The 15001-nt window shown below is 38.2% G+C and overlaps 1 protein-coding gene across 2 annotated transcripts; it reads left to right on the plus strand.

Moving 5' to 3' along the window:
• Positions 1 to 1939: 1939 nt before the first annotated feature.
• On the plus strand, positions 1940 to 13495 carry LOC121380039 (uncharacterized protein DDB_G0290685-like). 2 transcript variants are annotated; one of them, XM_041508767.1, is made up of 5 exons: positions 1940 to 1995; positions 3980 to 4062; positions 6873 to 6936; positions 8293 to 10947; positions 12153 to 13495. In XM_041508767.1, exons 2-5 carry the CDS (start codon positions 3994 to 3996, stop codon positions 12305 to 12307), a joined length of 2943 nt encoding a protein of 980 aa, XP_041364701.1. In that variant the 5' UTR covers positions 1940 to 1995; positions 3980 to 3993; the 3' UTR covers positions 12308 to 13495. The 2 variants fall into 2 exon arrangements, with proteins under 2 accessions (XP_041364701.1, XP_041364702.1); XM_041508768.1 differs by lacking the exon at positions 1940 to 1995 and adding an exon at positions 2068 to 2203.
• Positions 13496 to 15001: the final 1506 nt, after the last annotated feature.

Consider the following 15001-nt stretch of genomic DNA (forward strand, 5'->3'; position numbering starts at 1 on the left):
TATGTGTGGGTTTGTTTTGTTGGGTTTCTTTTTCTTTTTTTGGGGGGAGGGGGGCTTTTTGTGGGTTCTTTGTGGGTTTTATCTTTGTTCCCGTGTGTGTGTATGTGTGTGTGTGTATCTCTCTCTCTGTCTCTCTCTCTCTCTCTCTCTCTCTCTCTCTCTCTCTCTCTCTCTCTCTCTCTCTCTCTCTCTCTCTCTCTATCTCTCTCTATCTATATATATATATATATATATATATATATATATATATATATATATATATATATATATATATATATATATATATATATATATATATATATATATATATATATATATATACACACACACACACACACACACATATATATAATTGTGTTTTTGTTTTGTTAAGGAAGATTGGCTTTATATGTGTATGTTTTATTAACTTACAGTACGGCAAAAGGCATTTTGATGTTGCAACCTCTCATTAAAAACTGGAGTCGCAATTGAATTCCATAGTTGCCATTCATTTAGTACAGGACATAATTAAGTCAAATGAAGATAATTTTCCTTCACAAAAAAAGTCATTTCATATTGTTTTTGTAAGCCTCATACCCAAAGACAATTGAAGCTTGCTAACCTAAGTAAAAAAAAAAGCAAAAAAAAAAGCAATGAAAAATTAGGGGGAGGGGTGCTTCTTTTGCTCATAACTTTACATTATATAAAATAAATACTGAAACTTCTCCACCAGGAGTTTTTAAAATTGGTATTACTAATCGTGTGGTCTTAATACTGAATTACGTCATTAATAATGAAAATCTGATACGCTGGATGACGACAGCAACGAGGGTGGGCAGCTATATATTTCTTTGATTTTGAAATAGGCAAGGGGGGGGGGGGGGGGGGCATGCAGGGCCATCAGAAAGTATTAAGATAAGATAATATAAGATAATTTATTTCAAGTAAACGGTCCAAATTTGAAACGGCATGAACACAATGACAAAACAATCACATCTCTGTTTTTTCTCTACCATCTTTTATATTTATCTGTCGCCCCTAACACGACATATTTGTGTGGCCCCACCACATCCTGTATACGTCAATGAGGTCAGGTCAGGTCATAGGGCTTTACGTGCACATTCAGAACAAGCTGTTGTAGCGCACGCCTGTCCTGGGTACAAGAGCCGGCCTCGGCCGGCTCCTCCGTCCAGGACAGGAAAGGGGGGGGGGGGAGGGGGAGGAGGGACCGCCTGCACTGGCAGGTGCAAATGAGCACCAGCAGCCCGACCGTGGTCGGTAACAGGCGGGGGGGGGGGGGGGGGGGGGGGGGGGGGGGTAATGGTGCTGTGGAATATTGAATGGAGCAGAAATTATGCCAAAGAGAAAAGGTTGCGCAATTTTGATTGATGAATTTGGGCGCAATTCTGAACGGTTTGCCAAAAAAGAAAGTTTCAGAGCTAATATAGGTTTTGACATTAGTGAATCGAGAGTAGCTATTTAATTAGACCTCTACGATGCTGTGGTGTCTCCCTAGGTTGCCAATGCCCTCATGTAACGTTTTATAACGCTAAGACCACCTCCTCTAAAACTACGTAGTAACTACTAACGCTCGTCAATACCCTTCCCCGGCTTTCCTATTAATTTTACAAATATTAATGGATTTTCTATTTGTATTTAGCCATAAACGTTACTTTGGTTTAGTAATAAATAGGCCTATTATAGAGAAAATACTTTTAAAAAAATACTGCATTTTTAATACGTTAAAAAAAGAAGAAACAAAAAAAAGAAGAAACAAAAAGACATTTCCTTTAAAAGCATTAATATAACTGTTGACCGACAACGGGCCCCTTCCCTGCTTTATAACGGTTCGTATATTTATGAAGTCGGTCAGAATCGGACGACGGAAGGCATGGAACCTCTCATCGACAGCGTGCAGAAACATCCGATGATTCTTCCATGGGTACGTCGTCATGACGTCATAGACGGAATTCGTCAGAATGCCATTGACGGTGTTTGTGAAAATACAATACTGAGGTAACCATAACAAATCATTTTATAACAGAACACAAAAACACATATAGGAGTATGGGCTCCCCCCTTCTTGGGATGGGGGTGGGGGAGGCCGATTTTGCTCATATATTTACATTATATTAAATAAATTCTGAAACTTCTCCATTCCGACCACCAGAAGGAATTTTTAAAATTGGTATTAATATTCGTGTGGTCTTAATACTGAATTACGGTAAAACGAAAATGTTGCATGCTTGTGTTCTTGTTTTCATTTTAAAACGTTAGTGTATGTTGTTTAAAATTGATTAGTTAAAAGATTGTAACCTGGTTTGCGGGCCTGGCCTCCAAAGCTACAAGTGACCCCCTCCTACCATTATTTCGTACGCTTGTACAAAAGCAGGATCATGATTAACCTTTATAGATTTGTTTTCCGTTGTTCCTTCCTTTTGTACAATGCAAGGAAGACAGATTGGTATATTAAAAAAATGCCAACGTACAGAACTCAGTAACGCGGCTTATTACAAAGATTATCTACTAAAAGTAAAGTTTATTCTTATTTGATTTTATTCATTTAACAACAGTAGTGTTTTGATGGGAGGTTATTGTTTACATTTTAAAATACCTTTGACATGGGACATATGTTTATTCCAATATCTTCCTTTTAAAGTGTCTAATATATCAACCTAAGTAATATTTAAATTAGTGAATAAATTTTACTTTTAATATGAAATGATTGTAATTCATAACAGTTATTTTATGATATGGTCGTCACGGGAATAAATAAAGAATAACTGGTTACTGTCTTACGGTTTTATCCTGCGAAGGGTAGAAGACTGCGCAGTTGTTTGTGAATCTTCAGCTGCGATTTATGTATGCCAGCCCCTGGCATCCTAAATGACGACTTATTGTTTAAAAATCAAGAACGATACAGGTAGTTTTAGTCTGAAGGAAATAACAAAAATTGTCATAATTATAAAGAGGACTCTTTTAAAATATTTTGAGTTAAATTGTTGTGTTAAATTCCTTAATGTGTTCTAAAACTCCATGATTTTGGTTGCATATTTGACAATGTTCATATCTATACAAACCACGCCCAAGAAGTTGGCGAATATGATACTTTTATCACCAAACCTTACAAAACCTTAAAGGTTTAACTATTTAACTTTTCACAAAATCAGCTTGTTTAAAAATTATTCAAAGTGGTCGCGCTTCACTTTTATTACAAGTGAAACCCGGTGCATGATTACCGAGCCTCATTACAACCAAACAGTTTGAACTCCGCGTGAACAAATAACTCCTTTGCTGTCACTAAGCTTAAGAATGTACTTCATATTACAAATAATTAGCCTTCAAACATGGATCTATGTAAATATAACAAGCGAACTCTTTTTGCGACTATACTACTACTACCAAGGTTAAAATGGTGAATTTTGATATCTTAAGACAGTAATCAGTTATCCTTTATTTATTCTGCAATCCTACATTTATAAAATGAACCGGTCGGTGCAAGTGGTTTACACCTACCCATTGGGCCTTGCGGAGCACTCACTCACGGTTTGGAGTCAGTATCTGGATTAAAAATCCCATGCCTCGACTGGGATCGGAACCCAGTACCTACCAGCATGTAGACCGATGACCTAACCACTACGCCACCGAGGCCGGTCCGGCTATTGGATGTCAAACATATGGCAATTTTGACACATAGTGGTAGAAAGGAAACCCGCTACATTTTTTCATTAGTAGCAAGAGATCTTATTATATGCACCACCACTGGCTGGAACGAGAAATATCTTAATGGCTTAATTAATATGTAATGCTTTTTGTATTCTGCTTCAGAACATATTTTGATAGAAAGAAAAAAAAAAAATATGTAAAAGAAAAAAAAAAAAACCCACAAAAAACCCACAAAAACCCCCCCCCCCCCCCCCCCCCCCCCACACACACACAAAAACCCCACAAACATTTAATAGACCTGTGAAAACTTGACAAAAGTGTTGCTGTTTTTCAGATTAATACATTGAGATGGAAATAGAATTACTTATACTTTTACTTATGACAGCCAGCCACGGCAAGCCCATTCCCTTTCTAAAGGTAAGCGGAGACGTATGTAGTGTCAAATAAGTGAGGAGAGAGTGCAAAAAAATAATCACAACCCACTAATAGAGGACTTTTTCCAGGTAGACAGAAAGGCATTTTTTGTTGGGGTGGATCTGACCGTTTATATCCCCACTAGATACGGCCTTGAAGGTTAATACACAACTATAAAAAAGTTACCATTGGCGGGAAATAAGATAAGTTTTTTAAACGGATGCCGCAGCGCACTATTTAATAGTGCATGTAATACTTCTTCTTTTTTTTCTGGGTTTTTTTTTTTTTTAGTGTTTAAGAAAAGAAACCGGCTATTGCCACATAAGCTACACCTTTAACATAACAGTAAGGGTGTAATTATATGCACTTCTGTAAACCTAAAACCCTGTTCTTCGGGATAACCTTTATTTACAGATACATGAAAAAAAAAAACCAGGGGCGTAACATGGTCTCAACCTGGAGGGGGCGGGGGTTTCGAATATGAACTTAATGCACTCTTTTGTCCACAGTTGTTTCTGGACAGTGTGAATATTATCACATTACATTTTACAAAATGTTTTAGTCTCAGCGGTGAAGTTCGTTTGACCCCCCCCCCCCCCGAACTCTCCAGTCTACGCCCTTGTATATTGTAAATGTACTAGTTATATTCATTTTAAAATGTTATTGGTGTTCAGGGATTTATCCAGGCATTCTGTGGGTCCGAACATAGGCAGGCACGATGGAGCAGGGTACGGGGGGTGGGGGTGGGGGGGGGGGGGGGGGGGGGGGGGGTGAATCTTCTCTAGCCCCTCCAATAATTCTGAATCAAAAATATTATTGGTAGTAAATCTTAAGGCAGAGATGAATTTTACTTGTAGAAAAGTAGTTTGTTTTATTTAACGACGCCACTAGAGCACATTGATTTTTTATCTTATCATCGGCTATTGGACGTCAAACATATGGTCATTCTGACACTGTTATTTTAGAGGAAACCCGCTGTCGCCACATAGGCTACTCTTTTACGACGGGTAGCAAAGGATCTTTTATTTGCGCTTCCCACAGGCAGGACAGCACAAACCATGGCCTTTGTTGAACCAATTATGGATCACTGGTTGGTGCAAGTGGTTTACACCTACCCATTGTGCCTTGCGGAGCACTTACTCGGGGTTTGGAGTCGGTATCTGGATTAAAAATCCCATGCCTCGACTGGGATCCGAACCCAGTAACTACCATCCTGTAGACCGGTGGCCTAACCACGATGCCACCGAGGCCGGTTATTTTACTTGTAGAATGCAGGAAAATGCATTTCAGGACATTTAGTTTTCAAAATTTGTTTTGCGCCCTCGATCTCAGTCAGCCCCCTCAAAGTCTGCTTGCTTCCGCCGTGCCTGATAGTCCCTTTCCCCCAAAAGAAAGTTGCACTGAAAATTCCCAATTTGTTTACTAAAAACTCCAAATATATATATTTAATTATGTCTATAGGTTCTAATAAACCAATTTAACAGTGGTGTACTGCATTATTTAGAGGTATGAAAACATATCCTAAGTGTGATTTCCCCATTCCCACCAGGCATGAGAAATATCCTGGATAAATCCATGGGAGTTACTATGTCACAGTGTTGTCATAATGAACTCATTGCGACAGAAATTATTCGGGGTTAGATATTATTTAAGTAGATGATTAAAAAAAATCCACCCACCCCCCAAAAAAACCAACAACAAAAAAACCAACAAAAAACAACCTCACAAAAACCCTCCCCTTCAAAAAAAGTAAACCCAAACAAGACAAAAAACCCAAACAACAACCAAACAACAACAAACAACAGCAACCGAAAAAATATCAATAAGAATATTATACATACATGTACATGTATAACGGAAGACACACCCACACGCCTTTAAATAAGGATATTATACATAAACGGAAGACACATCCACGCACCTTTAAATAAGGATATTATACATATGACGGAAGACGCATCCACGCACCTTTAAATAAGGATACTATACATATGACGGAAGACACATCCACGCACCTTTAAATAAGGATACTATACATATGACGGAAGACACATCCACGCACCTTTAAACAAGGATATTATACATATGACGGAAGACTCATCTACGCACCTTTAAATAAGGATATTAAACATATGACGGAAGACACATTATTCACTTAATATAAGACTGGTGAAATTCTGCGGATTGTAATTTTTCTATAACTGATAATGTTTGCCCGAGCAATGTAAGAAAGAAAGAAAGAAAGAAATGTTTTATTTAACGACGCACTCAACACATTTTATTTACGGTTATATGGCGTCAAACATATGGTTAAGGACCACACAGATTTTGAGAGGAAACCCGCTGTCGCCACTACATGGGCTACTCTTTCCGATTAGCATCAAGGCATCTTTTATTTGCACTTCCCACAGGCAGGATAGCACAAACCATGGCCTTTGTTGAACCAGTTATGGATCACTGGTCGGTGCAAGTGCTTTACACTTACCCATTGAGCCTTGCGAAGCACTCACTTAGGGTTTGGAGTCGGTATCTGGATTAAAAATCCCATGCCTCGACTGGGATCCGAACCCAGTACCTACCAGCCTGTAGATCGATGGCCTAACCACTACGCCACCGAGGCCGGTTTTTTCAGTCTAAGACAAAAACCTAAGGTCACGCATTAGGTATTCGCTAGAGGGCCGATTCATTGGGATGAAGGACAACGTATAATAGCCGTCACATTTGTTTTGCTTTTTATTAATTACACATACAAATAAACTTGTTGGTAATAATCAATAATGTACCTTAAAACCTTGCCTAATTGTTTCTTTTAGGAAAGAGCAGACGAAGTGGTCAGTAGAAGCAATTCAGCTGCGATCGCAGAAAGACCAAAGCGAGGTACATTAAATTCATCATAAAATATTGAGAATATTAATTAATTAATTAATTCATTCATTCATTTATTCATGTTTATAATATTCATTCATTCATTCATTTATTCATTCATTCATATTAATTTATTCATTCATATCCATTCGATCCTTCATTCATTCATTCATTCATTCATTCATTCATTCATTCATGTCATTCATGCCATTAATTAATTAATTCATTCATTCATCCATTCATTATAAGTTGATTTTGTGCTTATATCCAAATACATTGTCTAGACGTGTGTAAGTTATTAATTATGAACTATATAATCAGAGAAAGATGTCTCACACCATGACCAGGGGCGAGACGTAGCCCAGTGGTAAAGCGCTCGCTTATATCCAAATACATTGTCTAGACGTGTGTAAGTTATTAATTATGAACTATATAATCAGAGAAAGATGTCTCACACCATGACCAGGGGCGAGACGTAGCCCAGTGGTAAAGCGCTCGCTTATATCCAAATACATTGTCTAGACGTGTGTAAGTTATTAATTATGAACTATATAATCAGAGAAAGATGTCTCACACCATGACCAGGGGCGAGACGTAGCCCAGTGGTAAAGCGCTCGCTTGATGCGCGGTCGATTTGGGATCGATCCCCGTCAGTGAGCCCATCGGGCTATTTCTCGCTCCAGCCAGTGCACCACGATTGGTACATCAAAGGCCGTGGTATGTGCTATCCTGTCTATGGGATGGTGCTTATAAAAGATCCCTTGCTGCTAATCAAAAAGAGTAGCCCATGAAGTGGCGACAGCGGGTTTCCTCTCTCAATATCTGTGTGGTCCTTAACCATATGTCCGACGCCATATAACCATAAATAAAATGAGTTGAGTGCGTCGTTAAATAAAACACTTCCTTCCAGACCATGACCGTACCTAGCTGGATGGGGAGGGGGTTGGGGTGCGAGTGGTGTGCCAGATGCACCTACAGTAAATTACAAAATAGTACCCTTTTTAGTTTGACAAATTCCTTCTTTTTTTGTCTACCTGGAGAAATCTGTTCATTACTGTTCCCCAATTATTTTTGTACTGTCATTCCAATTATATTTGGCTTGATACGGCCTTACAGGCCTGAGATAACAATTAATTTCAAATATATCCTGACTTAGTATATTGCTAGATACGTATCAAATAAACAGCAGTTGCATGATTATTTTGTTTTTCTTTAGGTAGTTTTTGATAACGGAACACATTCAGGTGTTAATCAGTCAGTTATAGCATTGTCTTTTAAAAAAAAAACCCACCCTGCTTTTACCAGAGATTGCAAAATCCAACAATTTCACAGTTTAAAACCGTCTTTTCTTTCCTTTCTTTCAATCAGCTGTAAGCGTCGAGGGGGATGAAACTGGAATTAACGACTACCTGGCTGGGTCTGTTGATGGTGACCTGTCAGTAACCCATAGCGCCGAGCTGGCACTAGCTCTTAGTGAGGCACTTGCTGAAGAACCCAGTGATGAAGAAACCATATTTGAGTCAGTTGTCTTAGACGATGAAGATGAAGACCTTGATGAAGATCAAGACACTGACAACGACGATGGGAACTTCAGCGATGAAGAAACACAATATGAAGAGGAACTGGAGCCTGAGGGCAGCAAGCACAGCAGTGTTGATCCAGGATCCAGAGATAATGGAGAAAACGCCGACAAACAAGGAACCAGTGAAAACAAAGACCAGACCAATGAACGTGGAAATAAAGTATATGGAAACATAGTTAGTTGGATTAGAGGTACAGCTAATGATGATATATCTGAAGGAAGTAAGAACGAAGTTAATACAAAATACGAAAGTAAAAGCATCGAGGAGGATGGTCTAACCAGTGTAAATAAAGATGAAACGACTAAGGATGAAGACAAAGTAAATAAGCATAAGGTTGGAAATACTGAGGATGAAAATGAAACTAGTGCTAATGAAGGTGAAAATACCGAGGAGGATGAATTCATTCAGAATGACGGTCAAAATACTGAAGATGATAAATTCATTCAGAATGACGGTCAAAATACTGAAGATGATGAATTCATTCAGAATGAAGGTCAAAATACTGAGGATGATGAAATTGTTCAGAATAACGGCCAAAAGACAAAGGATGATAAATTCATTCAGAATGACGGCCAAAAGACAAAGGATGATAAATTCATTCAGAATGATGGTCAAAATACTGAGGATGGTGAAATTGTTCAGAATGACGGCCAAAAGACAAAGGATGATAAATTCATTCAGAATGACGGCCAAAAGACAAAGGATGATAAATTCATTCAGAATGATTGTCAAAATACTGAGGATGGTGAAATTGTTCAGAATGACGGTCAAATGATTGAGGATGGCGAAATCATCCAAAATGATAGTGAACGTGAAATCAGTGAGAATGGAGGCCATAACAACAAGAATACAAACAAAGCCAATGACAGCGCCGGTAAAACCAACATGAATAAAGGTGCAAACAATGTTCATGGAGGTAAAATCAAGAAGAATCTAAATGAAAACTCTCATAGTGCGAAAAAAGGTGGATTTGAAGCAAAGAAAGTTAACGGCAGAAACACTGCTAATACAAATAAGGCCAATCGTGAAAATAAAATCATTGGCAGTGGAAATGAAAACAGCAAACAAAAAAGTAAAATCAATGGACATATAAAGAAGACCATTAATAATGAAAGTAAAAACATTGTTGGTGCAAAGAAACCCAGAGTGAATAACGGTAAAAACGCGACAGCAAATAAAACCAATCAGATTGCAAATGAAAAATCTGACAGGACAAAGCAAGCCAACATGGCCAACATGAAAAAAAGTAAAAACAAAAAAGGTGAAAATAAAACAAAGAATAAAAGCAAAAATGCAAATATAAAGACTGAAAATAAGGCGAGTAAAGAAAAAAGTGGAAACAAAAAAGGTAAACATGAAGGCAGTACGAATAATGAGGTTAGCAAAACTAAGTCTACCAAGTATGTCAAGGCAAACACATTAAACAAAAATCAAACCAGTGGCAATAAACGTGATAAACAAAATGGCGCACCAAAAGCATTAGGAAATGAAAAAACAAAACAAGAGATTCAAAATGCATTGGCTAAAGAATATCTTGGACTTGCCAAGCTAAAAAAGCAAATTCAGAAAAAATTAGAATACATAAAGAATGTCGTCATTGGGGACGCGGAAAGTGATAATACAAATATAAGCGGCGCAACAAAGAATGTTGCCAGTGTGAGAAACAAAAACGGATATACTAATAAAAAAGTCGTGCTTGACAAACCTGTGATTGTTATTGAAACGGATAAGCCACCGGAGGTGCCGAATAAGCCACCGAAGTCGAGTGAGTCAAGGCGACTGGTGCATAAATTGGTTCATAGCATACTGGGACCCGAACACAAAGGGCAGAAACTACGAGGACTAACGGAGGCAAGAGTTATATTACAAAAATTAATTCGCAGAATAACAGCCACCAAAGAGAACAGCACCACTGCAAAAACTAAGAAAAGCCACCGGGAGCAAACGAAACATCACCATAAAATGACTGTTTTGGCGAAACAAATCACTGTCAATGAAGAAACCAAACCAGAAAAGCAAAGAAAGAAAAGACAACTACCTGTATTAGAAACATTGCTCAGCACGAAATCTCAATCTCAAGATTTCATGAACAATAAAGTGAAGCAAGATGATTACAAGGAAATAAAAATACACTTTATACCGAAAGAGGAAGGCGGTGATTTTTCTAATGCACAAGGTCAATACAGTTCCATACTATCAACAGGTAAAACACAGGCTAATAATGCCTTTAATAATGATGATGATGGAAGAACAAGACGTAAACGAGCAGAGACAAGTGTAATCGATGAATATGGTGATGATTCCAATGAAGATTACTTCGTGGCGATTGGAACAGAACCTGGTGATAAGGTAGTCGAGGTCGACCCTGAGACTGTGGAGTATGAGGGATCTGTAAACGATGATATGGTTCTTGAATATATAGAGGAAGACGCAAATTCAGGTAAAACAACTCACTCAGATAGTTTAGTGGTCATAGACTGTGTCCAGACTCAAAACGTTTGCAGTCTCAAGACATTAACTTCATTTTTGTTTGTACGATACTTTATTAAAGGGACTGTGCTGAGTTTGCCGCGTTGTAAGATGCTTACGACAGATTTAACATTTTGTAACGACTAGTATTACATATTAAATATAATTTCTTGTTTAGAATATGAAGGTGTTTCTGATCGTCCTAATATTTGTAAGTAGCCCAAACTGGATTTGGTTACTCAATAATTTCGTGCACAGGATCAAATTATTTTAGGAAATAAAATAAAGTTTGACCTAGAACGATCAGAAACACGTTTAATATACAATAACTAATATTTGTTTTAGAAAAATGTATTTAATATGTAATTATAATCGTTTAAACGTCTGTTGGTTAACATCATCTTAATAATCGTCGAAAATCAGGATAGTCCTTTTTAAGTATGTTTTGTTTAATGACACCACTAGAGCACAATTATTTATTAATCATCGGCCATTGGATGACATTTACATTTTGTAGTTTTGACATATGATCTTAGAGAGGAAACCCGCTAAATTTGTTTCCCCATTAGTAGCAAGGAATATTTTACGTGCACAAATTCCAATGACGGGATACTCTACCACTAGGGTAAACCCCGTCACTAACCTTCTACCAGAGACTATGGCAGAGTGGCGGTGAGATCCGATATCAGACCGATGAGGTAATAGATCTAGATCTCAATAAAATCACGAGTTGGTGCGTCTAAGATCGTATCGAGCTCGTGTCATTTTTAAGGCGGAACTTACAATAAAGACAGACACACAATAGCAGATTCTAACGGGAGCTCAGCGACCGTCCTGGGTGCACCTATTGGGTTTAGGTGTTTTGTTTGTTTGTTGTTTGTTGTCTTATCAAAACACAAATTGTAGTTTGTTTTGTTTAACAACTCTTCTACAGTGTATTGATTTATCATTCATCTGTTACTGGTTGCCAAACTTATGGTAATTCTGGCATGCGGTCTTAAGACGAAACCCGACATATTTTTATACTGGCAGCAAGGTATCTTTTATGTGAACGTTCTCAATACTATCACATCATTTTCTCACTTTTAAGACCCAAATAGTCGTGGTTTAAAAATGTGCTCGTATGTCGTTAATAAAATATTCCAGTCTTTCACAAAACTGTGTCGTATCTTGCAGGTTATGAGAACTGGAGTTCTTGGGGGCCGTGCACTGTAACATGTGGCTTTGGACATCGTCAAAGAAAAAGGAAGTGCCTGGATTTCGAACACTGCAGATCTGGCAATGTGGAAATCACTTCTTGCAAGATGGATGGTTGTGTAGAAGACTTTTGATATACAATCATGTTAATGCCACCAACATGATTGTTTCCTATCCTTCAAATATCTTGGCCGTAAGAAACAGTTTATAAAATCACCTGTATTTCATGCTTTGATTATGCTGATCTTATGTCAAGTAACTCTTGCATCCAATGGGCACAGTCTCGTAAAAAATATCCACAAAGATACTGGTCACACCATTTTTGTTGCTGTCCTGACGATATGATTGAATGGATATTACTGGCCACTCCAAGTTCAGGTTTGCGATCTTACTAAAGCTAGTGTTATTTAGTGGCTGGCAGACATTTCATTCCACCAATCAAAGCGCCACTGATTCAAGTTACAGAAGTCTAAATGCATTCTGAGTGACTGCTAACAGTAGAAGTTTGCCTCCACAGGAAATGCCTTTGGCTAATGCTGCATCTACTAACGGGGACTACAGTGGAGTGGCAGTACCATGCTATTTCAAATAAGCTAATACTCAACGAATTTAGTATCAGATTCGTTATGAACAAACTGTTCCCGGCTGAGAAGGTTATACATTATTTTTATGATGTGTTAGTGGGTAATTAATGTATGGATTACATACTACATATTATGTATCTATTCAACAGACCATTTGCGTGTGTGTCTGCAGTATTGTTGTTAGGGCAGAATAGCAGGGGCAGCTTGCCAAGAAATCGGATCCCTACTGTGGGTGTATGGTTGTAGCCTTAAACCCATGTGTGGAACAACATACTGCTTAATATTATTAATGTATTTTCAATGATAAGTAAGTTTTGAAAAAACCCCGATAAACTGACAAAAAGCAAAGGATACGATCATACGGGGTCAGCTCTATGTTCCCTCAGGGTAGGGTTCCTCAGCTTTATGTTCCCTTGGGGTTAGGGTTAGGGTTAGCCGAGGGAACATAGAGCTGAGGGAACAGAGACGTGATCCCGATCATACTACACTGCCGACGTCGTCTGGGACATAGTGATTTAATTTTGCTTGTTATGTAGCCGATAATCCATAAGAATTTGCCTTTCAGAATAGCGTAGTTTCGGGGCTTTTCTTGTACTTTGCAAGTCCATAGGAGCCGGAGATTGGGGGGGGGGGGGGGGGGGGGGCAAGCACTTGAGGTCTGAAACATTTACCTTGTTTGTCCTTATATATGTATTTATCCTGTAATCCTACATAATACGAAAAATAAAAGAAATGTACCTAACACTGTTATTTCAAACTTTACTGTTTTATAGAATATTAAGTCCATGCTTTGTCGCCTACAATATAGTCAGATTCACTATGTACAGATTTTAGCTTTCGTCGATATTCGTTCATAGTTTGTGGACATTTAAAAAAATTTATTGTTAAAAACTTCATAGAATCTAGTAATCAATCAGAAAACAAATGTCAAATTCTAAGATGTTAATGTGGTGGCCATCTTGGATTTTTAAAACTAAAATGAGGATTTCCCAATTTCTCTGCTTCTAAATGACCCAGAGTTATAATTCTAATGGCTAAACCTACATTTTCCGTGCCAAGGAATCAAATGGTGTTAATTAGGGAAAGGTACATATGATAATAGTGATAGTTTACAGCACAATTCTTGAATTCTGAAGTGCGGAGAATGGAAATGTTCATGTTAAAAATCTCATGTTCGATATGATTTAAGATTCTGATTACAGGAGCCAAATTTACATTTACATGGCCAGTGGATCAAACTGTTTTTAAATGTGATTAGACCAACCCTAATCATGTTAATTCTGAATTAATTTATTTGCAAATCGCTTTTATGATGACCTCAAAGCGATGTTTATTTATTTGATAGCACCGAATTCAAAACACATGAAACTTTAGCTTTCCAGTAACTTTAAAAGAGAAAGTGTGATATTTCATAGGAGTGTTGTTTATAAATAGCTGTATCTATGCAATATGTTTTCAGATGCACAATATTAAAATTTCGGGGTGTTTGATATACCAAGGTGGTAAAATGAAATATGCATGCGTTTCCATAATGTGTATTAAATTGGACACGGTTAAGTACTGCTAATTGCGACGACCAACTGTGATAATGGCAATTGGTGGCATACTGCAGAGCAAGTTTGGCATGTCTAGCATCCAAACTAGAGTCGTATACATCAAGTTAAAGGTTCTCCACAGGTGTTGCTCTAGAAGCACCAAGACAAAGCCTAAGACCCTGGCTGTGTATAGGAGCTAGAATCTTCAAGTAAGACTTGCGTACCGACCCCCATACGCAATGCACCCATGACAAAGTTTAGATTTAACTAAAGATCTATACAGACGGGGCATAACCTTTCGTTTCGCTCTCTATTCTGTATTACATATAACATTTAAAATGTTATGACCGGCCTCGGTGGTGTAGTGGTTATGCTATCGGACTTCTGGCTGGTAGGTACTGGGTTCGTATCCCACCTGAGGCAATGAGGGATTTTTCATGTCAGTACCGGCTCCAACACAGAGTGAGTGCACCGCTAGGCTCAATGGGTAGGCGATTATGGGTGTGTCTCCCGAGTGTATGACCCCATATGGTGGATGATTACCCGGCATGCACTGCAGATTCCGTATACTCCGGGCTCGGATGATACCGAGATAGCTCAACTGACAGCAAGCGTGGAGCACGGACCTGTCAAGTAGTCCCATACCGAAATGGAAATACTGCGGCTTCACCATTCATCTCATCATCATCCATGGTTGTAATGTCCAAAA

The sequence above is a fragment of the Gigantopelta aegis genome, chromosome 8, assembly GCF_016097555.1.
Source record: "Gigantopelta aegis isolate Gae_Host chromosome 8, Gae_host_genome, whole genome shotgun sequence".
NCBI classification, from domain to species: Eukaryota; Metazoa; Mollusca; class Gastropoda; order Neomphalida; family Peltospiridae; genus Gigantopelta; species Gigantopelta aegis.